At 44.2% G+C, this 25,063-nt stretch overlaps 2 protein-coding genes across 13 annotated transcripts in view; both read right to left on the bottom strand.

The window, feature by feature from the left end:
- LOC139276185 (protein SON) overlaps positions 1–8,220 on the bottom strand; it is a 53,878-nt gene extending 45,658 nt beyond the window's left edge. For 4 of the 10 annotated variants that reach the window (XM_070893776.1, XM_070893779.1, XM_070893780.1 and 1 more), the window contains exons 1-2: positions 8,064–8,219; positions 251–417 (exon numbers count right to left, since the gene is read on the bottom strand). In XM_070893776.1, coding sequence (XP_070749877.1) covers positions 251–417; positions 8,064–8,143 — 247 coding nt within the window. In that variant the 5' untranslated portion in view covers positions 8,144–8,219. Of the gene's footprint in view, positions 1–250; positions 418–8,063 lie in introns of all 10 variants that reach the window. The other 6 variants (XM_070893777.1, XM_070893783.1, XM_070893785.1 and 3 more) reach the window with 4 other exon arrangements.
- Positions 8,221–21,086: 12,866 nt separating this feature from the next.
- The window catches only part of gart (phosphoribosylglycinamide formyltransferase), a 58,440-nt gene continuing 54,463 nt past the window's right edge, over positions 21,087–25,063 (bottom strand). For all 3 annotated transcript variants that reach the window (XM_070893772.1, XM_070893771.1, XM_070893773.1), the window contains exons 21-22: positions 24,604–24,719; positions 21,087–21,610 (exon numbers count right to left, since the gene is read on the bottom strand). In XM_070893772.1, the coding sequence (XP_070749873.1) occupies positions 21,413–21,610; positions 24,604–24,719 (314 nt within the window). In that variant the 3' untranslated portion in view covers positions 21,087–21,412. The remainder of the gene's footprint in view (positions 21,611–24,603; positions 24,720–25,063) is intronic.

Below are 25,063 nucleotides of genomic sequence, written 5' to 3'. Positions count from 1 at the left end.
AAGATGGACCCCTGACACCTTGAAGTCTCGGATAAGTGTATACTATAAAAGTATTTTTTTTTTTTAAGGGCATAGATGACACTACACAGTTAAAGACCCCCATTAAAATGTGTACAAGAATGCATTGTTCCTTCAAACCAGACGATTCATCAGTTCTCGTCCTACATGACAGAGCATGCCTCAATGGTGTGAAGAGTAAAATTAAAAAGTTAGGAAATGGGAGTGGGGGTGAAAGAAGATCTATACTCACCAGGATTATCACTCTGCTGTTCATCTAGAAAGCCAGATAATACATGATCATTATTTTTCATAATCGGTTCCTCCTGTGCATCCACAGTGGCACCAACCACATCTTCAGACACCCTTGGCTCCACTACAGGTTTAATTTCACCATTTGCTTCGTTGATCACCTTTCCACTAGAAAAGTAAATAAAACTAGTGTACAATTGGCAAAACTTCACTTAGAACTCCAAACATTTTCATGGTTGCAGTCTTGTTGCATCCACTGTTGTGACTAAAATAGTTCTTTTAAATTCCAGAATAGTTTTAGCCATTTATCCATAGGCACTGAAGTAACACGTGTTGTACATTTAACATAAACCAAAGTACAACATGCTGAGTTCTCCACACACCCCCATACATGTGGCCATGTTGGTTATTTATGCACAAGCCTCAGTGTGATTGCCAGCAGACAATCGACTGCAGGCAGTAAGAGTCAAGCTAGATTCTGTCTTCACCTGACATCCATACGACTTTCAGAGAATGCTACAAAGGACAGAACAACATAAAGAAAGAAAGAATAATTGCATTTATAGAACGCCTTTCACAAACACCGGGCATTTCAAAGTGCTTTACAGCCAATTAAGTACTATTTGAAGTGTAGTCACTGTTGTTAATGTGGGAAACACAGCAGCCAATTTGCGCACAGCAAGCTCCCACATACAGCAATGTGATAATGACCAGATAATCTGTTTTTGTTGATTGAGGGATAAATATTGGCCAAGACACCGGGGATAACTCTCCTGCTCTTCTTCGAAATAGTGCCATGGGATCTTTTACGTCCACCTGAAAGCGCAGACGGGGCCTTGGTTTAACATCTCATCCAAAAGACGGCACCTCCGACAGCACAGCACTCCCTCAGCACTGCACTGGAGTGTCAGCCTTGATTTACGTGCTCAAGTTCCTGGAGTGGGACTTGTACCCACAACCTTCTGACCACTGAGCCACAGCTGACACTTGATGATTATCAATCACTATTTGGAGAGAATTTCATAACCCCAAAATAATGCGGTGACATTTAAGTTATCTACAAATACTATGAAAAATGCAAACTCTCTTCCAAGACAGAGTGACATTAAAATGTTTTCCTCAAGGAGAAAAATTGCTCCTGGCAACTTGTGGTGCATCTTTGTATTGTGCACCTCAGTAATTGAAAGAGAGTTTGTATCCAATAGTCGCATATAGAACACCGGATCTCTATTGTGTCATCAAGTTAATGCTTCGAGAGGGAAATAAATTAGCAGCATGGCAAGATCAAGAACAGCACTGGCAGGGTCCTTGAAGCAGAATTTTGGTCAGGAATTTGTGTCGGCCCCACCCCCATTTTGAAGATGGCAACACAAATGGAGGTACAGTGCTACAGGTAGCAGCAGCTGCCGTGTATGTTATCCAAGCATTCACTGGTAAATGGCTGATACAATTGTAGAGATCATCAAAGTTTAGCCCAAACTGGCCCTGGTATAGTGCCACACCATAAATTAACTTGTACACTGAGTATCAATGAGCCTTAGAAAATAAATTTTAAAACTGTGAATTTGGATTATTTTCTATAAAATCTCAATTAGCCACCAACAGAACTCCAATTCAGGAATTCCTGACAGTCAGTAACCGTGCCATGTGCCCACTGCAGTGCCGATGTTACTTTGTTGCATACCAAAAAAGTTATGGGAAAAATGTACCTGCAATAGAAATCAAGTATACATTTAAATGTACGCTCAAGACACAAACTGGGTTGATAAGGTCTGGAATGAACTGCCGGAAAGGGTGGTGGAAGCCGATTCCATAGGAAATTGCAAAATGGCAATTGGACGTGTACTGGAAGAGAACTAATTTGCAGGGTTATGGGGAAAAGGTTGAGTGTGGGACTAAATTGGACAGCTCTTTCAAAGAGCTGGCACAGGCACGACGGGCCGAATGGCCTCTCTCTGCGCTGTAAGATTCTACGAGGTGATATATAGACACTCTACAGTGATATGAATCTTCTTGAAAGAACAGATCTTTGAGAACTTGCACTCCATTCCACTTTCTAACCCAATTTAACATGGCACAGTGGCAAACTAAGCCAACTGTAATTATTATATCTGATCTGGGATAACCTTGGATCAATCCAGAACAGGACTGACAAAACTGATCATATGCTTTAACATTATCTTGAAAATTGGGTACTGTTTCTTTCAAAAAGCTATCCTACTAAAATTGAGACTGTTATTCTCTGCACCCGTCTCTTCCCCCTTAAGAGCCTTCTTAAACCTACCTCTTTGGCCAAGCGTTTAGACACCCATCCTAACATCTCCTTCTTTTGCTCAGTCAAGTTTTGTCTGATTCATTCATGTGAAGAGCCTTGGGATGTTTACCTATGTTAAATATACACTATAAATGTAAGTTGTTGTTAGCGGTGGAATGATTCATTTTCTTTTAGTGGAGAGTGACAGAACAGACTTATTAGATAAAATCAATTCCACCACTAAAAATAAATGCTTACCAAGATCGGACACGTTAGTGAACCAAAGTTGTTACATTATTGTATGCTGTCATGGTAACAAGAACAGATTGCTTTTTTAAAACATCTCCTGAGATGACCCAAGTTTGCAAGGATAATATTTATAATTATATTGCTACGTTTTTCTTGTCAACAGTTGAGAATGAGAATAAAGTGGCGAGAGACATTGAAACAGTCTGTAAAAGCTTCTATAGGTATGTAAAAAGGAAAAGATTAGCGAAACTGGTTCACCAGACTGATTCCTGGGATGGGGGGATTATCCTATGAGGAGAGATTGAATAGACTAGGTCTATATTCTCTAGAGTTTAGAACAATGAGAGGTGATCTTATTGATACATACAAAATTCTTGCAGGGCTTGATAGGGTAGATGCAGAGAAGATGTTTCCCCTGGCTGGGGAGTCTAGAATCAGGGGTCACAGTCTCAGAATAAGGGGTCGGCCATTTAGGACTGAGATGAGGAGAATTTCTTCACTCGGAGGATGGTGAATCGTTGGAATTCCCTACCCCAGAGGGCTGTGGCGACTCAGTCTTTTGAGTATATTCAAGACAGAGATCGATAGATTTTTGGATATTAAGGGAATCAAGGGATATGGGGATAGTGCAGAAAGATCAGCCATGATCTTACTGAATGGCGGAGCAGGCTTGAGGGGCCGAATGGCCTACTCCTGCTCCTGAAGTTTTTGGGCTGGATTTTTGGCTTGCTGTTGTCTCTATTTTTGCCCCAGAGGGACGGCAATGGCAGCAGTAAGCTCTTCTGGCCAGGCAGCCAGCTTCCAGCACCCCGTCAGGATTTTCGGTGCCAGTTTTGGCAGGGTGCAGAGAATTACCGCCCGGAAGCGGCGAGCCTGATTGCGACACTGGCTCAGGTTTTGGCTCCCGCCCGATCCGTAGAGCGCTGTGCTGTGGCCACTTGTGGAAGCTGGCGGTCCGAGCTGTCGCAGCTGCAGTGAGGTAAGTAATGTCGACCTCAGGTAAGTGCGATTGTTTTTTTTTGCGATTTTTGTTGTGGTGGTGCGAGTTATTTATTGGGAATGTTTTTAAGTTGTTTTTTTTCCTTCCGCAGGCCTCTCTTAGAGCACCCCGTGGTCGGCTGTTTAGCTCGGGACTTTCGCTTACTCAGCCGGTCTAGCACCCTAAGAGAGGTGTGCAATGCCTCCCTTAGCGCTCCACCCCACACTCAGTGCCCAGCTGCCAAATTCTGCTGACTGAGGCGCAAATTGTTCCCGGGCACAAACATTACCACCCCGAAATGAGCAGAACTGAAAATCCAGTCCCTTATATTAGTTCAAAGGGGAATAGCAAGAAAATGTCACGGTGACCATAACATCTTACTGAAAGCTCAGTGGAACAAGTGCACTGCACTAACATTTCACACATTAAACGTTACACGTCACTGAACTCCTAGTGACAACACCGCTCGGGTGCTTGAATCATAATCTTCAGGTCTGCTGTTCTAATCCACTGAGCTGCTATAATTAAGATCTGTAGAAAACCATATGGCCTACACGGTAATTCCTTCAGCTACAGCCCACAATGTGAATTCCTCCATGTCATGCAATCCAATCACACTGAGAATTGGGTTCCATCTGACAGTATCAGTCAGAGAAGTTTCACTACTATTCACACAGGTTTTCTCAAATTGTTGTTTAGCATTTTATTGTTCTTAACATAATATTGTATGCCGCACACAAATGTAACATTTTGCTAATTTAGAGTAGTGATGTCACTAGGCATTTTTCAGTATATTGGTATCAGTGCACCATAGAAAACAATATTTAAGCTAACACTTTTTAATACCGTGTACTATTAATTAATCACTACAAAACAGCTCTCAGCACTATTAATTACAGTGACAGACCTGCAATCACCCATGTTTCACCCAAGTGCAACATAGCTTGAATTGAATGGGCCCAGATTTTGTGATTGGAATGAGGTTGAGGTTATTATGGAGTAAATTGGACAGCAGCTTCCGGCGTCCGCAAATGCGCGGTTAAACGCAGAAATGTGGAAGATGCTGTCCAATTTTCCCTGCTCCTCCACAAGCTTCGCTATACCGGTACCTCGCCAATAGATTCAGCATTAAAACACACGAAGGGCACGAAGTTACCCAATTGTTACCCCACATGCCAGACAAAGTTAAGGCATTCAGGTGGAATTGAATTTTTAAACTGTGTGATAAGTCTTAAATACTGCCAAACAACCTCTATGGCACTGAAAATGTAATTTTACAAGTGTGGAGTCTCATTCCTTCAGAATTTAATTATTGTTATTTTTTTTTTAAACTTTTTTTTTACTTTTTCTTTGTTTCTTATCTGTCTCTTAATCCCATCTTTATGTCCCTCTCTTTAATTTGTTTTCTGTATATGATTTTACATTGAATTAAATATTTTAATTTATACTTCCTGGTTTAAATTCTGCGTGTCTCAGTGAGGATTCTTCAATTTGATTGGTTGAAGAGACAAGCTGTTGCTTGACCTCCTCACACACGACACAGATCCCCTTTAGAGGGCGCCGCGCTGAAAAGGATCTCTAAATACCGCAAATTGTCTTTCAAAAGCCCATGAAAAGCGCCGTTCCTTTGCTGCTGACCGCAAAGTTTGGTCCATGATCGTTAATCATACTGAGTGTTTATTCATAGTTCAAATGCAAAAAGATCAAAACAAATAACAATGGAGCAAGCTTCACTGAGTCAACTGGGATCAAAGAGACTCCAACGTACACAAGGATTCAGTATGAAAAACATACATGGGAGTCACTACATGATTTATTTTCATTTTTTTCCTTTTTGTTGTAGGTGCGTGCACTGTGCCAGACCAAAACCGGGGTTACAGCATCACACCAGAAAGGTGTACTTTGGTTTCCCAACTAAAGGTTGTAAAGTAAAATAGACACGAGCGATCTATTGGCCAATATATGCAGGTTTTGCACCACTCCAATGCAGCTTCAGTATCACAACAATCCAAAATGAGCAGGATAACTATAGATAAATTGACATTGGTTCTGTGCTAGGCAAGATACAAACCTTAAGCTCGACAGCATTTCAGCAATACACAATTGGCAGTTACACTGCAACTATTATACCCAAGCAAAGCTAACTTATTAAAGTTTATATTAAAAATAACCCAGGCGTTACTTGCTGCTAGACTGCATCTAAATTTCTCAGCTTATAAACAGCTTTACACACATTTGGATATACACATGCAGAGCTCTGCTCTTCCCCAATTTGAGTGGTGCATATGGGGCAATTCAACCTGATACTGCCAACTTGCTGCAGTGTCAAATCTGCACCAATACAAAACTAATACAGGCTGGTTGCAACATAATATTACAAATATATTATAGTAGCTGAGAAGACACTGATGTTGAAGACTGGAACAATAACTTTCCAAATACTTTTTTGGAGAGGTTATCTTCACAGCAGTTTCAACATAGTTAACATTGGATAACATAGTGGCCCCAAAATTGTGCTGTTTATAATGCCATACTCTCAAGACTACGCCGTCGTATTCCCTTTGAAATCCACCGCAAGTTCAGGATTTCCGCCTGCGCGAAATCGGGAACTTGCAGCCAGTCAATGCAACGTTGACAGGCCATCCGCAGGGGGCATGAAAAAGCAATCGCTGGCGCAGAGTTGGGCTATTTGCTCAGCAATTACATAAGAACATAAGAAATAGGAACAGGAGTAGGCCACATGGCCCCTCGAGCCTACTCCACCATTCAATAAGATCATGGCTGATCTGATCATGGACTCAGCTCCACTTTCCCCCCCCCCCCCGGCTCCCCTTATCGTTTAAGAAACTGTCTATTTCTGTCTTAAATTTATTCAATGTCCCAACTTCCACAAGAAATTTCTCCTCATCTCAGTTTTAAATGGACGGTCCCTTATTCTAAGATCATGCCCTCTAGTTCTAGTCTCCCCCATCAGTGGAAACATCCTCTCTGCATCCACCTTGTCAAGCCCCCTCATATTCTTATACGTTTCGGTAAGATCACCTCTCATTCTTCTGAATTCCAATGAGTAGAGGCCCAACCCCTCAACTTTTCCTCATAAGTCAACACCTTCATCCCCAGAATCAACCTAGTGAACCTTCTCTGAACTGCCTCCAAAGCGAAGTATATCCTTTCGTAAATATGGAAACCAAAAATGCATGCAGTATTCCAAGTGTGGCCTCACCAATACCTTATATAGCTGTAGCAAGACTTCCCTGCTTTTATACTCCATCCCCTTTGCAATAAAGTCTCAGAGGTTGGTGGAATGAAGGTAATTATGAATAAAATTCCATTGCTGTAAATTATATAATTAGTAGATTATGGGGATTCCATTGCTTCTCATTCAGGGATTCCCTTTGTAAATAATTAAAATGCAATAATTCTTATTGATTGGAGGATCAGGCCCACATAAATCCAGGTACTTCCCACCGCCTGCGTCCCTGGGATCCGTGAGCACTCAGCCTCGAGGCCCCAAACCACAACTTCTCACAACCTCGTGCCTCCGCCCGTAATTTTTAACCCATTATATGTTTACGTCGGACAGCCGTGTGTGAAAGAATGAACTTTTAGGTTGTAAACTGCTAACTGTTTCCCGGGGGAACAGGTTACTTCTAGAAGAAGCAGCCAGCATTACAGCACAAGGTGAAACCAAATTCATTCCAGTTTATATCTGACATTAGAGAGCTATGAAATACAATTTTCCTTTAGGAGGCTTAAACTTTCAGGCCTTTGTACACGCCTATTTTTTAAAAATAGAAAGGTCGACGTTGACAAGATGACCAGTTACAAGTGAACGCATATGTTAAGATCTGTTCGGCTTCCTGAAAAGGCTTTGATGTAAACGTTGTAGATTTAATGTCTGGCAGGCATATTTTTAAAGAGTTAACAAAGTATTTTAATTGCTGTGTTTTTTTTAAATGACCGGAATCTCATAATCCTCTGATCAGGAGTCAGAGTCACTTCCCTCCACCACATATAGAGAAGTGTAAGGTTAGCAGGCTGCTCGGAGCGGCCCTCCCGGGTGCTGGGTGAGTGCAGCGGCGGCCAGGACACGCCGGGTGTCTGCAGCAGCAAGCAGCAGGGCCGAGGCCAGATTTCAGAGACCAACAAACGGCGCGGGCGCGAGTGCACAAAGCGGGCCGGCTCCGCCTCCGGGTTCCACAGCCGCCGGGAGCAGGTCGAAAACGGTTTAAAAATTCGCCGAGAACGTCGACCGCGCATTTTCCTTTTTACATTCGGAGGGTTCTCCTGCCTTTTTAAATTTTATTTTATCGCACTGCCGCCCCCGTTTACCTCTGCTGCTTTTCGTCCTCGATCTCCTTGATCTTCTTCACCACAAAAGAGCGGAAGATCTCCTCGATGTTAGTCGCCATGGTTCTCCTCCTCCCGCCTGCGGCCTAGGGCACCCACAATGCATTCAGCTCCGCACCAGAGAGAGACTGGGCGCCTCTCCATCACAGGGCTCGGTGGCAGAGCTCCGTCACTGGGCTCCTCTCCGTCACAGGGTTCGGTGACAGAGCTCCGTCACTGGGCTCCACTCCATCACAGGACTCAGTGACAGAACTCTGTCACTGGGCTGCGCTCCGTCATTGGGCTCGGTGACGGCACTCTGTGACTGGGCTCAGGACAAGAGGGTGAAAGTGCTTAGTGACTGGCAGGCAGCATAAAAAGAAAGTCTTGCATTTATAAACTGCCTTTCACGACCACCGAACGTCCCAAAGTGCTTTACAACCAATGAAGTACTTTTTGAAATGTCGTCATTGTTGAAGTCACGCAACACTGCTCCCCAATTATCAAAATCCACAACGAGGCCTTGGACAGTGTGGACCATTTTCCATACCTCGGGTGTCAACAAGGGCAGATGTCGATGATTAAGTCCAACACCGCCTTCAGTGTGCCAGTGCAGCCTTCGGTCGTCTGAGGAACAGAGTGTTTGAAGACCAGAACCTCAAACCCAGCACCAAGCTCATGGTCTACAGAGCAGTAGTGATACCTGCCCTCCTATATGCTTCAGAGACATATACAGCAGGCACCTCAAAACGCTAGAGAAGTACTATCAACGTTGCCTCCACAAGATCCTGCAATTCCATTGACAGGATAGGTGCACCAATGTCAGTGTTCTTGCACAGGCCAACATCCCCAGCATCGAAGCACTCGCCATGCTTCATCAGCTCCATTGGATGGGCCATTTACAAGGCACCAAAAACAAGCGCTCTACTTGCAGCTCTGACACGGAAAGCGAGCCCCCGGTGGGCAGAGGAAATGCTTCAAGGACACCCTCAAAGCTTCCTTGAGAAAGTGTAACATCCCCGCCGACACCTGGAAATCCCTGGCCCAAGACGGCGCAAAGCATCCAGGAAGGTGCCGAACACATCGAGTCTCTACGCCGAGAGCAAGCCAAAGCCAAGCATAAACAGCTGAAGGAGCGCAAGGCAACTCAAGCATCCCACCCACCTGTTCCTTCAACCACCGTCTGCCCCACCTGTGACAGAGACTGTAGGTCCCGCATCGGACCCTTCAGTCACCTGAGAACTCATTTTTAGTGTGGAAGCAAGTCATTCTCGATTCCGAGGGATTGCCCAAGAAGAAGAATCATAGAAATTTACAGCACGGAAGGGAGCCAATTTCAGCCCATCGTGCCTCAAACCACTTTCCGGTTCTTGGTCCGTAGCCCTGTAGGTTACTGCACTTCAAGTGCACATCCAAGTACTATTTAAATGTGGTGAGGGTTTCTGTCTCTACCGCCCTTTCAGGCAGTGAGTTCCAGAACCCCACCACCCTCTGGGTGAAGAAATTTCCCCTCAAATCCCCTCTAAATCTCCTAACAATTACTTTAAATCTATGCCCCCTGGTTGTCTGTTAAGGGAAATAGGTCCTTCCTATCCACTCTCTGTCTGGGCCCCTCATAATTTTATAAACCTCAATAAGATCTTCCCTCAGCCTCCTCTGTTCCAAAGAAAACAAATCTAGTCTATCCAATCTTTCCTCATAGCTAAAATTCTCCAGTCCAGGCAACATCCTCGTTAATCTCCTCTGTACCCTCTCTAGTGCAATCACATCTTTCCTGTAATGTGGTGACCAGAACTGCATGCAGCACTCTAGCTGTGACCTAACTAGTGTTTTATACAGTTCAAGCATAACCTCCCTGCTCTTGTATTCTATGCCTCGGCTAATAAAAGTAAGTATTCCGTATGCCTTAACAACCTTATCTATCTAGCCTGCTTCCTTCAGGCATCATGCTCTCCAAGGTCCCTTTGATCCTCTACACTTCTCTGTGTCCAACCATTTAATGTGAATTCCCTTGCCTTGTTAGCCCTCCCCAAATGCATCACCTCACGCTTCTCCATATTGAATTCCATTTGCTACTGTTCTGTCCACCTGACCAGTTCATTGATACGATGGTAAGTACTGCAGGGAATCGAATACGGCCAGGGTGATCTCTTGGACTAGTTGTGATTGCCTGGATGGGTCAGAGAGGAATTTTCCCAGATTTTATTTTCTACCCAATTGGCCTGGGTTTTTATCTATTTTTTGCCTCTTCCAGATCACATGGCTCTGGTTGGGGTGAAGTGTAGAATGTTTCAGTGTAAGGAGTGTTGCTGTTGTGTGGGGCGGACTGGTTGGGCTGGGTGCCTTTTACCTTTCCGCCATTGTTCATTGTTCCTAGGTTTATATGTAACCTTCGGGGCTGCTGACCAAAGGTCGTGAGGCTCTTTGTCGGCCGGCGCAGACACGATGGGCCGAACTAGCCTCCTTCTGCACTGTAAATTTCTATGTTTCTATATCTTCCTACAGTCTACGGTTTTCTTCTTCATTATCAACCACACAGCTGATTTTAGTATCATCTGCAAACTTCTTAATCATACCCCCTTCATTCAAGTCTAAATCATTGATATATATCACAAAAAGCAAGGGACCCAGCACTGAGCCCTGCGGAATCCCACTGGAAAAAGCCTTCCTTTCACAAAAGCACCCATCAAGCATTACCCTTTGCTTCCTGTCTCTGAGCCAATTTTGGATCCAACTTGCCACTTTGCCCTGGATCCCATGGGCTTTTACTTTTGTGGTCAGTCTGCCATGTGGGACTTTATCAAAAGCTTTGCTAAAATCCATATACACTACATCAAACGTTCTACCCTCATCGACCTTCCTTGTTACCTCCTCAAAAAATTCAATCAAGTTAGTTGGACATGACCTTCCCTTAATAAGTCCATGCTAATTATCCTTGAATAATCCGTGTCTTTCTAAATTAAGGTTTATCCTTTCCCTCAGAACTTTTTCCAATAATTTTCCCATCACCGTCTGGCGTGTAATTACTCGGTCTATCCCTTTCTCCCTTTTTAAAAAAAGGTACAATGTTAGCAGTCCTTCTGTCCTCTGGCACCACACCTGTAGCCAGAGAGGACTGGAAAATGATGATCAGAGCCTCTGTTATTTCCGCTTTTTGCTTCCTTTAACATTTCATCCGGGCCTGGGGAGTTATCCACTTTAAAGTTGCTAAGCCCCTTAATACTTCCTCTCTCACTATGTTTATTTCACACTCCTCTTCCCTGATTGCAATGTCTGCATTGCCAATCTCTTTTGTGAAAACAGACGCAAAGTATTCATTAAGAACCATACCCACGTCTTCCGCCTCCACACACACATTTCGTTTATGGTCTCTAAGAGGCCCTATTTTTTCTTTAGTTATCCTCTTACTCTTAATGTATTTATAAAACATCTTTGGGTTTTCCATGATTTTACTTGCCACAATGTAGGAAATGCAGCAGCCAATTTGCATTCAGCAAGCTCCCACAAACAGCAATGTGATAATGACCAGATAATCTTTTTAATAAAGTTGATTGAGGGATAAATATGGACCAGGCCACCAGTGATAACTTGAGGGAAGCAAATGTTGGCCTTTATTACCCAGGGGTTAGAATACAAAAGTAAGGAAGTCGTGCTACAATTATACAGCGCTTTGGTGAGACAACACCTGGTGTAAGGTGCACAGTTTTAGTCTCACCCTCAGTAAGCTCCCCGCTGAAGTGAAGCTAATCTACAGAACAAACGGGAAACTGTTCAACCTCCGTCGCCTTGAGGCCAGATCCAAGGTCATCCCATCCTCTATCATTGAATTACAGTGCACAGACGATGCTTGCGTCTGCGCACACTTGGAGGCCGAACTCCAAACCATCATCACCACCTTCACAGAAGCGTACGAGAGCATAGGCCTTGCACTAAACATCCATAAGACAACCTGACCCCACCACACAGTACTGCCCCCCGATTATCAAAATCCACGACAAGGCCTTGGACAATGTGGACCATTTTCCATACCTCGGGAGCCTACTGTCAATAAGGGCAGACATCGATGACAAAGTCCAACACTGCCTTCAGTGTGCCAGTGCAGCCTTTGGTCGTCTGAGGAACAGAGTGTTTGAAGACCAGGTCCTCAAACTTGGCACTAAGCTCATGGTTTACAGAGCAGTAGTGATACCCGCCCTCCTATATGCTTCAGATACATGGACTATGTACAGCAGGCACCTCAAAGCACTGGAGAAATACCACCAACGCTGTCTCCGCAAGATCCTGCAAATCCATTGGCAGGATAGGTGCACCAATGTCAGTGTTCTTGCTCAGGCCAACATCCCCAGCATCGAAGCATTGAGCACGCTCGATCAGCTCCGTTGGAAGGGCCACATCGTCCGCATGCCCGATATGAGACTCCCAAAACAAGCGCTCTACTTGGGGCTCCACCATGGCTTGTGAGCCCCAGGTGGGCAGAGGAAACGCTTCAAGGACGTCGTCAAAGCCTCCTTGAAAAAATGCAACATCCCCACCGACACCTGGGAATCCCTGGCCCAAGACCGCCCAAAGTGGAGAAAGGCAGCGAACGCCTCGAGCCTCATCGGGAGCAAGCGCAAACAACGGAAGGAGCGCACGACAACTCAAGCACCCCACCTACCGTCCCTTCAACCACTGTCAACCCCACTTGTAACAGAGACTGTAGGTCCCGCATCGGACTCATCTGTCACCTGAGAACTAATTTTTAATGTGGAAGCAAGTTATCCTCGACTTCGAGGGACTGCCTAAGAAGAAAAGAATCTTCTTATCTGAGGAAGGATATACTTGCCTTAGAAGTGGTTCAACGAAGGTTCACGACTAATCCCTAGGATGAGAGGGTTGTCCTATGAGGAGAGATTTGAGTAGATTTGAGATACTCTTTGGAATTTAGAAGAATGAGAGGATTGAAACATAAGATTGTGAGGGGGATTGATGCTGAGAGATTGTTTCCCACGGATGGAGAGCCCAGAACTTGGGCGCATAGTCTCAGGATAAGGGGTCAGTCTTTTAAGACTGAAAAGAGGAGGAATTTCTTCACTGAGTCATGAATCTTTGGAATTCTCTGTCCCAAAGGGCTGTAGATGCTCAGTTGTTGAGCATATTCAAGGTTGAGATAGATAGATTTTTGGACTCTAGGGGTATCAAAGGATATGGGAATAGGGCAGGAAGGTGGTGTTTGTAGATCGTAGATCAGCTATAATCTTATTGTATGTGGAGCAGGCTCGAGGGGCCGCGTGGCCTGCTCCTGCTCCTAATTCTTATTTTCTTAACTCCCATGCTGTTATTTGAAATAGTGCCGTGGGATCTTTTATGTCCACCTGAGAGAGTAGGCGGGGCCTCGGTTTAAGGTCTCATCCGAAAGACGGCACCTCCGACAGTGCAGCACTTCCTCAGTAGAGCATTGGAGTGATAGACCTAGATTTTTGTGCTGAGGTCTCTGGAGTGGGACGTGAACACACAACCTTCAGACTCGGAGGCAAAAGTGCTACACACTGAGTCACAGCTGACACACTGAAACATTGGAACAACAACTTGTTTTTATGTAGTGGCAGGGGGCACAGCCCAGGTCAAGGGGGAGGCAGTGACAGACAGGCAGCATAACATGAGAACAACAACAACTTGTATTTATATAGTGCTCAGGAGAGCAGCCTTGGATAAGGGGGATGACCGGGCTCAGTGGCAGCCACCATAACATTGAAACAATAACATCAGCAACAACTTGTATTTATATAGCGCCTTTAACGTAGTAAAACATCCCAAGATGCTTCACAGGAGCGTTATCAAATAAAATTTGGTACTGACCCACATGTCAGCCATTCACGACCGCTGAACGTTCCAAAGCACTTTACAGCCTATCAAGTACTTTTTGAAATGTAGTCACTGTTGTAATGTAGGGAATGGGGCAGCCAAAATGCACACAGCAAGCTCCCACAAACAGCAATGTGATAATGACCAGATGATCTGTTTTAGTTATGTTGATTGAGGGACAAATTAACGGCAAGACACTGAGGATAACTCCCCTGCTCACGGAAAGAAAGGTGGAGAGTTTAGGGAGGGAATTCAACAGCTTAGGGCCTTGGCAGCTGAAGGCACAGCCACCAATGGTGGCGTGATTGAAATCGAGGATGCTTAAGGGGCTTGAATTAGGAGTGCTGTGGGGCTGGAGGAGGTCAGAGATAGGGAGAGCAAGGCCAATGAGAAAAGAGTCATGTCTGTCAAGCATTTAGGAATGGAGGCACAAGACTGGAAAGTGCCAAATCTTGCAAGTTAATATATATATTTTGTAGAAACTGACCTGCAGAACCAATTTAAGGGAACTTTTTTTGAGGGGGAAGTTGTAATATTTGATAACAGCTCATGTTGCTGCATTTTTTTTTTACAAATCAGCAACATTAACTCATTGAAATTTAATATGCCATATACTTCCTGATGGAGCAGTGAAGAAAAACCGCCTGAAATCATTTAAGAAACAGTTGGATGCTCCAATGGGAGCGACAGATTATGAACACATGGGCTAAGATGAGACAAACATCTTTTCCTCATCTGTATGTTCTGACAGTGAGAGAGGTCTTGCAAGCTGTTACAAATAGACAATGTAAAGCAAGTAAAAACAGAACATGCTGGAAATGTACGTACCTGAAAAGAGAAAAGACAAGTTACTGTTTGGAAGTAGACCCATACTCCGACTCAAACCTGAAAGACAAACTATCTCCTTTAATAGGATTGAGTCGAATGAGGAGAGAAGGGCGGGTGGGGAGGTTGAAAAGAAAACAACTGGTACAAATCATCTGCAGATTTCTGCTTTTTGTTGGTTGAAATCAAGTCAAGAATGCTCACTCTTGGCACAGAGAAGCAGTTAGTGTGGTTGAATAGCCGGCAAACATTTTTTTTTTAAAACACAGGAAATGCTGGAAACTCAGCAGGTCAGTCAAAACTCTAACCTTTCAGGCATGACAGCTTCATCAGAACTGCTGCTTTGATGAAGTGTTTCTTTTTTAGGTGGGCCAGTGGGGATGTTACCAGTTTGTGCTGTGAGCCAAGAAGAAGGAGGATTGACTGGAGAAGCTGGGGTTGTTCTCCTTAGAGCAGAGAAGGTTGAGAGGAGTACCTAGGAACAATGACGGAAAGCCAAAGAGCAACCAGCCCAACCAGTTCACCTCACACAACTGCGACACCTCTTATATTGAAACATTCTACGCTCCACCCCAACCAGAGCCATGTGATCTTCTGGGAGAGGCAAAAACTAGATAAAAACCTAAGACAATTTAGGGAGAAAAAAATCTGGGAAAATTCCTCTCCGACCCATCCAGCGGTGTTCAAAATCATGTGGGGTCTGGACAAAGTAGAGAGAAACTGTTCCCATTGGTGCAAGAGTCGAGAACCAGAGGACACAGATTTAGGTCATTTGTCCTAACATCTCCTTTGGCTCCGTGTCAATTTTTGTCAGAATATGCTCCTGTGAAGTGCCTTTGGACATTTTACTACATTAAAGATGCTGTATAAGTGCATGTTGTTGTAGGTTTATAGATGAAGTATGAAATTGGGTGAGGTCCCAGGGAATGTGTGGCACACATACAACTATCACCCAGCAAGGAATTAGTGCCTCCAGAGGAGGAGGTAATAAAAACATCAGGATCAATGTAAATTATGTGGTATAGAAACATAGAAATTTACAGCGCAGAAGGAGGCCATTTCGGCCCATCGTGTCCATGCCGGCCGACAAAGAGCCGCACGGCCCTTGGTCTGCATCCCTAAAGGTTACATATAAACCTATGAACAATGACGGAAAGGCAAAGAGCACCCAGCCCAACCAATCCACCTCATACAACTGCGACACCCCTTATACTGAAACATGTTACACTCCACCCCAACCGGAGCCATGTGATCTCCTGGGAGAGGCAAAAACCCAGGCTAATTTAGGGAGAAATAATCTGGGAAAATTCCTCTCTGACCCATCCAGGTGATCGAAACTAGTCCAGGATTCTATTGCTGCAGTACTTACCATTATATCTGTGCCATACAGCAAAAGGTCATCCAGTCTAATCCCAGATACCAGCTCTAGGTCCGTAACCCTGCAGGCTACAGCACTTTAAGCGCCCATCCAACCATCTCTTAAAAGTGGTAAGGGTTTCTACATCCACTCTTCCAGGCAGCGAGTTCCAGATCCCCACAACCCTCTGCGTAAAGAAGCCCCCCACCCCCTCAAATCCCCTCTAAACCTTCCACCAACCACCTTAAAACTATGCCCCTCGTAATAGACCCCTCCACCAATGGAAATAGGCCCTTACTATCCACTATGTCCAGGCCCCTCAATATTTTGTACACCTCAATGAGGTCTCCTCTCAACCTCCTCTGTTCCAATGAGAACAAACCCAGCCTATCCAATCTGTCCTTATAACTAAGATTCTCCATTCCAGGCAACATTCTAGTAAATCTCCTCTGCAATCTAGTGCAATCACGTCCTTCCTATAATACGGCGACCAGAACTGCACGTAGTACTCCAGCTGTGGCCTAACCACAAAGTATTATACAATTTAAGCATAACCTCCCTGCTCTTATATTCTATTCCTTGGCCAATAAAGGCAAGCATTCCGTATGCCTTCTTAACCACCTTATCCACCTGGCCTGCTACTTTCAGGGATCTGTTCATCTACACTATTAAGTGGCCTACTGCTTAATGTGTATACCCTTTCCTTATTAGCCCTCCCAAAGTGCATCACCTCACACTTCTCTGAATTAAATTCCATTTGTCACTGTTCTGCCACCTGACCAGTAGATTGATATCCTCCTGCAGCCCATGACTTTCCTCTTCATTATCAACCACATAGCCAATTTTAGTGTCATCTGCAAACTTCTTAATCATACTTCTTATATTCAAATCTAAATTGATATATACCACAAAAAGCAAGGGACCCAGTACTAAGCCCTGCGGAACCCCACTGGAAACATCCTTGCAGTCACAAAAACATCCATCAATCATTACCTTTTGCTTTCTACCTCTAAGCCAATTTTAGATCCAACTTGCCACTTTGCCCTGGATCCCATGGGCTTTAACCTTCATGACCAGTCTACCTTGTGGGACCTTATCAAAAGCTTTGCTAAAGTCCATATATACTACATCGTATGTACTACCCTCATCAACCCTCTTGGTTACTTCCTCAAAAAAATTCAATCAGGTTAGTCAAAACACGATCTTCCCTCAACAAATCTGTGCTGACTGTCCCTAATTAATCCTTGCCTTTCCAAATGTAGATTTATCCTGTTCAGGATTTTTTCCAATAATTTTCCCACCACTGAGGTTAGGCTGACAGTATAACTGGCTTACCCTGTGCAGAATGGAATTTTGATGTTAGAGAGGAAATAATATATAAATCGGAGTTGCACTTTGCTCTGTAACTCCTCCTTCAAAAAGATGTATTAATACTAGCCTTTCATGATCTCAGGCCTTCTCAAAGTGCTTTACAGCATTAAGTACTTTTGAAGTGTAGTCACTGTTGTAATGTATGAAACACGGCAGTCAATTTGCGCACAGCAAGCTCCCACAAACAGCAATGTGATGATGACCAGATAATCTGTTTTTTCCTTAGTGATGTTGATTGAGGGATAAATATTGGCCAAGACACTGGGGATAACTCCCCTCTCTTCTTCGAAATAATGCCATGGGATCTTTTACATCCACCTGAAGGGGCAGATGAGGCCTCAGTTTAACGTCTCATCCGAAAGCACCGTTGTATGCACTTATTAAAAACAGCTGACTCACAAATCTACTGTTTTTTTTTAAGTTGCATTGTGCTTCAATTAAACAAAGCCCAGGAAAAAGGAAAAAGTTTAATTAGCAGTATAGATCTAGGCAACATTCCTAGAATGCAGGTAGTTAGCAAATAATGTAATTCAGGAAAGAATTAGTTCCTTCTACAGTCTGACAGAAAAGGCATTGCTGTTTTAACTAGCCAACACAAATATCAACTATAATGCATCACAAGGCCGTAGGAAGCAAAAGAAGTGATTCTATAGGTGGCACAGACTCAATGTGCCGAATGGCCTCCTCCTGTGCTGTACTAGTCTATGTCCGGACCGGGTCAAGCAGGGCTGCTTCATCGCCCCAACCCTCTTCTCAATCTCCACCTCACAGTCGACTGGAGTAGAACTAAACTACAGAACCAGTGGGAACTTGTTCAGCCTTCGCCGTCTCCAGGCCAGGTCCGAGACCACCCCAACCTCTGTCGTTGAGTTACAGTACGCGGACGATGCCTGTGTCTGTGCACGCAGAGGCTGAACTCCAGGACATAGTCAACGTATTTACTGAGGTGTACGAAAGCATGGGCCTTACACTAAACATCAATAAGACAAAGGTCCTCCACTAGCCTGTCCTCGCCGCACAGCACAGCCCTCCAGTCATCAAGATCCATGGCGCGGCCCTGGACAACGTGGACCATTTCCCTTATCTCGGGAGCCTCCCATCAACAAGAGCAGGCACTGAAAATGACATCCAACACCGCCTCCAGTGCAGCCTTCGGCCGCCTGAGGAAGAGTGTTTGAAGACCAGGCCCTCAAAACTGTCACCAAGCTCATGGTCTACAGGGCTGTCGTAATACCCACCCTCCTGTATGGCTCAAAAACACAGACCATGTACAGCAGACACCTCAAGTCGCTGGAGAAATACCACCAACGATGTCTCCGTAAGATCCTACAAATCTCCTGGGAGGACAGACGCACCAACGTTGGCGTCCTCGACCAGGCCGACAGCCGCAGCATGGAAGCACTGACCACACTTGATCAGCTCTGCTGGGCAGGCCACATAGTTCGCATGCCAGACACGAGACTCCCAAAGCAAGCGCCCTACTCGGAACTCCTTCTCGGCAAATGAGCCAAAGGTGGGCAGTGGAAACGTTACAAGGACACCCTCAAAGCCTCCCTGATAAAGTGCAACATCCCCATTGACACCTGGGAGATCCTGGCCAAAGATCGTCCTAAGTGGAGGAAGTGCATCCGGGAGGGCGCTGAGCACCTAGAGTCTCATCACTGAGAGCATGCAGAAATCAAGCGCAGGCAGCGGAAAGAGCGTGCGGCAAACCTGTCACACCCACCCCTTCCCTCAATGACTATCTGTCCCACCTGTGAGAGACCGTGGTCATCGGATTGGACTGTACAGCCACCAAAGAACTCATGTTAAGAGTGGAAGTCTTCCTCGATTCCGAGGGACTGCCTATGATGATTATTTTATGATTCTCATCTCAAGAACGAGAATTAAGTGTCAATGTAAATTAATCCTAAATGTTTTAGAAATCAATTTTGTATGTGATTTCTTTTAAATTTGCCATATATTTGGGAGTATTGTTTCTTCAATTTCTTCATTATTGCACAGGCTAGTCTGAATGAGCATATCCAATTAATTTGCAAGAAATCAAATGTCAACTGTGCTCTGCAAGACTTCTCATACATTTCTAAGTAACCGGTTGCAAAAGATTTAATTAAACCTACTGCAAATTAGCCAATATACAATCGAGGTGGCTGGGAAACATTGACATCGTCTCATGCATAAGATTAGCCGAGCATTTAGAAGATGGACAAATTTGAAGCCTTTTCCCCACCTCAAAAGCAGTAATCCAGAAAAAATGCTATCATGTTATTTAAGAAGGAATACTTGGAAGACAAATATTAAAATGGATAGAAGGAAAAAGCCAGGAAATGGGATTAAAGTAGATATTTTGCAGCCTGTCTCAGCATCTGCATTTATCTACATTTTTTCTTCTTTCACCCCTCCCCCATAAGTAAAGTGGCTTGAGGCATTTTCTATACCAGCAAGTTGTTCCTGTTAAAGCTCTAGTGTGGAGAGCTGGAATCATACCCTGGGCCAAGTTGCTATATTCTAGATTGAAATTTCATGATGCTATATAGGATTGAAATTATTACTGAAAATTAATTACAGAATGAAAATTGTGTATTGACATTTTGCCTGAAAGCATCCAGAGAAAATTCAATTTTCATTTTCATAGACACGGTTTTAAAAGGATGGAGTGAGGAAGTGAATACAGAAGCAATACTGTACTTTGACATTCAAAAAATTATAAATCAAGCTCATGTGAAAGGTTGTTAATGTTATAACTTGTTAGCTTTTGGACGAGACGTTAAACCGAGGCCCTGTCTGCTCTCTCAAGTGGACACAAAAGATCCCATGGCACTAGGTAAGTGGTGAGGGAGCCGGTGGAGACAGGGGGTACAGAATCGATCGCAGTCAGGGGAGGTTGAGGGAAACCTAGGGAGGCCCACCTTGTGGGGCTCAGAGGAGCACTCCTGGACCACAAGGAAACTATTAAAAAAAAATGCAAATATTGACATCTCTGGGTCTTTTCTTCTCCAGCCCCTTCTTGCCACCTGGTTTCATTGGCATTGTGCACGACCTGCGATCTGTGCATTTATGCATCTGGCCATCAGGAAGCTCTTTACCTCTTCTTGCTGAAATAAGGACAATTGTTCATTCTCCGTCTCACACTGACTTAATACAAAATGGAATAGAATCATTTCAGCCTTGGAGTTTAGCTTCAGGCCAGAAGAGGTGTATTTATACCAGGTTTGCTTATGGTATAGCTTTCTGGGCAGCATGACATCCTTGTTTAGTTTTTTATACGCACTAACAGTTTATTTGATTCAAGTTGGCTTGCTGAGTTCTATGCCGTGTAGGATGCTAAAACAGCCCTTATTATATGTACCGCCAAAATGGCTTCCAGCATAGACCAAGGCTGGCTGTACTGATTGGTAACCTGCTTTCGCTTTTTTTCTGACTATATCCAGAATGTTACAAGGCATTTGTTCCACTATGTCTAATTCTGTGCACTGTGACTTTTAACGAAAGGGTAGATGGTGTAAACAAAGTCTGGAGAGAAATACTTCCACACATTTTAGCTTTTCTCTTCAGGCTAAGAATGTAAACTCCAGTTTTTTTTGAATTCTTAAATACCTTGGAGAATTGCGAAACAACAAAGCAGAACGCATCTTTGTAACAGTTTTATTACCACAATGAAAAAGTGTGAAAATGGGTGTACAAATTTTGTTTTATTCTTTTCTGCAATTTCCATTATTCTCTTGTAAAAAAAAAAAAATCTTTGAAAAAGTAAGTCATTCTGTTAATAATCTATTTCATGTAACATGAAATCAAAATGAGTACACTAACACACAGGGGAATTACTGAGATTTGCTTCTCCATTTAATGACATGTGGGCAAGGGTTTGGAATGTACAGCGGGAAATACAAAAAGCAAATTTCCCCCTCAAAAACTTATTTTTTGAAACGTCACAATAAGCCCCTGTTGCACGGCTTCAGCTACAATTCTGTACTTTCCAGCAAACCCTGCCATCTTCTCCTAAACGTACTGCTCCACTGGTCACCAGATGGATAGCAGCAGGATATGCCACATGCTCAGCTTCTTTCACTCTTTCAGACAGGGTCTCTTCAGTATCCCCCAGCTTTACTGGCACAACCTTCTGTACGATAATTGCTCCAGCATCAATTTCTTCCTGAAATAGCAGAATACAATTAGAAGGAAAAGTGGGACAACATCAGTTAAATCAGGAATTCAACCCGAGAGTGTGTGTGTGGCTTAATATTGTACCTTGCGTCACTTTTACACACTAAGACATTGGGAGAGCTCTTAACTCATTTTTGTCACTTATTTACTTTCTGCTTGCAATTCCCCTTGTGCGTGTCACTGAACAGTTCTCCTATGTTTTGCATCTTCCCAGTCCAGAGAGCTCACCAAGGATTCCTTTAAAGTTGGTGCGCAGAAGTATACCAGAATGCATAGATGCATTTAAGGGTAAGCTAGATCAGCACCTGAGGGAGAAAGGAATAGAAGGGTATGCTGAGAGTAAGATGAAGATGGTTGGGAGGAAGCTCATGTGGAGCACAAACGGCGGCATAGACTAGTTGGGCCGAATGGCCTGTTTCTGTGCTGTAGACATAAGAAATAAGAGCAGGAGCAGGCCATTTGGCCCCTCGAGCCTGCTGCGCTATTTAATAAGATCATGGCTGATCTGATCATGGACTCAGCTCCACTTCCCTGCCCGCTCCCCATAATCCTTTACTCCCTTATTGCTCAAAAATCTGTCTATCTCCGCCTTAAATATATTCAATGACCCAGCCTCCACAGCTCTTTGGGGCAGAGAATTCCATAGATTTACTACCCTCAGAAGAAATTCCTCCTCATATCAGTTTCAAATGGGTGTGATGTAACTCGATGTAATATTCATCTTGACAGTGTTTATTCTCTCCTGCAATGAGACAGATGCTGTTCCACTTGGTCAGGTTTGGGGAGGGGGGGGGGGGGCGGGCATGTGTCACAAGGAGGGGCAAGAAGGACAAGAGAAGTTCTACTCCACATTACCTTCTCAACAAGAAATATCTGGACAGCTCAAGGGAGCAAAACCTGAAACACCTACCCACAAAAAAGGACTAGATGAGGCAACAAAGGATAACTGACATAATCCCCAATTGCGGAATAAGAGGGTCAATTAAAAATCCTAACCCAAATTGCACCCTACCCTGACAGACGAATGTTGGAGGAATTGTAGCATACAAGCACTGTACTGCATATATTCTGGTCATGACCTGGGTGTCATGGTACATCAGTCATTGAAGGTTGGCATGCAGGTACAGCAGGCGGTTAAGAAAGCAAATGGCATGTTGGCCTTCATAGCGAGGGGATTTGAGTACAGGGGCAAGGAGGTGTTGCTACAGTTGTACAGGGCCTTGGTGAGGCCACACCTGGAGTATTGTGTACAGTTTTGGTCTCCTAACTTGTGGAAGGACATTCTTGCTGTTGAGGGAGTGCAGCGAAGATTCACCAGACTGATTCCCGGGATTGTGGGACTGACCTATCAAGAAAGACTGGATCAACTGGGCTTGTATTCACTGGAGTTCAGAAGAGTGAGAGGGGACCTCATAGAAACGTTTAAAATTCTGACGGGTTTAAGACAGGTTAGATGCAGGAAGAATGTTCCCAATGTTGGGGAAGTCCAGAACCAGGGGTCACAGTCTAAGGATAAGGGGTAAGCCATTTAGGACCGAGATGAGGAGAAACTTCTTCACCCAGAGAGTGGTGAACCTGTGGAATTCTCTACCACAGAAAGTAGTTGAGGCCAATTCACTAAATATATTCAAAAGGGAGTTAGATGAAGTCCTTACTACTCGGGGGATCAAGGGGTATGGCGTGAAAGCAGGAATGGGGTACTGAAGTTTCATGTTCAGCCATGAACTCATTGAATGGCGGTGCAGGCTAGAAGGGCTGAATGGCCTGCTCCTGCACCTATTTTCTATGTTTCTATGACCCCTCCTCCAACTGTTATGGATGGCAAACCTAGAGGCTACTGGGACCACGATGAGTCTTACTATGACCCCAAGTCCAGCACCTAACACAAGATGATTCCCCATTACACCAATTCACATTTCACCTTTATTGCCGAGAGGGTAGAATCCAGAAGTGGCACAACCCAACATCCCTCACAAGAAAATATGAGCAAAACATCTGTGGGATGCCAATCCCAGACTGTGTTGAAATGGGAAAGCACAATCACGAGCGGGGCCCCTATTCTGCAGGTCCAGTGACCAACCCCCCCTCCAGATAGGCAATGCCCACACCCAACACCCCGGGAGAGTATGTGGTACCCTGCCTTTCCCCAGTGCCCATCAACACACTGTATCCATCCTCCTCCTCCCCAGACCCTTTAAGGAAAGGCCCCAACACAGTCCATGTGGTCAGTATCTGCAAGTATCCAAGAAACCATGAATTCAATAACCTTTAATAAAAATTAAATCTTTTCACAATGGCAGGAGGGGTCATTACTTATTAGGTACAAATGTCCTAGGAATGACCTGACTGATAAATGTTAAAGAAGCCACACACCACCACCAAGAGCAGACTCCCAGAGGCATCTGGAGGCAGCGCTGCCTCCAAAAGCAAGATAAATGGAAATGGGGCCTCCAATCAAATGTGCTCAATTTTCAAGCCACAAGTGGACTAAGCTGTACAGCCTGCCTGTATACACCAGTGAAGTGGTTTTGCACTCGCTGACCCTATCCCAGAACCGAGTCTTGGGAGTATTTTTGCATTTTTATCTCTGGTCCAGAGTGATGTAAATTTGCCCCGTTTGTATTTCAAGATCCCATAGGCTGAACCAACAGGAGAATAATCGTGCGCACAGTTGTTTTTAAAACGGCAGTTTTGTGACTATGTAGCTGGCTGCTATACCTTCACCAATTGCTGGGGAAGGTAGGCGAGTGCGAAGCTACTTCACATTGGAATAAAATTCCGATACTTGTGCACCGTGTTTTGCCCTAGAACACTGGTATCTCCCATTGGTCCTGTGCCTGGAATGCCAGTATGGCCAATTGCTGAGATCAGTGATCAAGGCCCAACTGAAGAAAGCAGTGAAGGGAATGGAGGCGAAAACAGAGGGCAAGAGATGGAATGAGTAGTAGACAATAAATTGAAAATTAAAGGCGGAATACTTACAGCTACAAAATGCACAGAACAGCCAGACACCTGTACTCCGGCCTGCAGCACCTGTTTGTGTGCATTAACTCCCTTAAAAGAAGGCAGCAGAGATGGATGGATATTCAACAGTTTACCTAGAAGACAGTTCACAATTGGAGAACGTTTAATTTGACTGATTTAAAAAAAAATGCTCAGTGACTTACCACTCTTATAGCTGGAGTGAAAGTAATGAATAACCTAGCAACAAAGTTAAAATTTGGACAATTCAATGCAGTTAAGTGTACACCCAAGTCCAATATAGACACCTGTTATTTTTAGACACCAATATTTAATGGAGTCTTTGATAAGAGACACAATTATTTGTGTGTAATTTTGCAGCCCATAAAGCTCTTCTCACCATATTATTCATGTTCCTATAAAAATAGTTCTGAGCTATATAAACAGTCCTAATGCTCGCTGCGCTTATTTTAAATGCAGC

The sequence above is a fragment of the Pristiophorus japonicus genome, chromosome 11 (genome assembly GCF_044704955.1).
Source record: "Pristiophorus japonicus isolate sPriJap1 chromosome 11, sPriJap1.hap1, whole genome shotgun sequence".
Taxonomy (NCBI): Eukaryota; Metazoa; Chordata; class Chondrichthyes; family Pristiophoridae; genus Pristiophorus; species Pristiophorus japonicus.
Note: the sequence above shows the minus strand (reverse complement) of the source record. Positions and strands in the feature narration are given on the sequence as shown.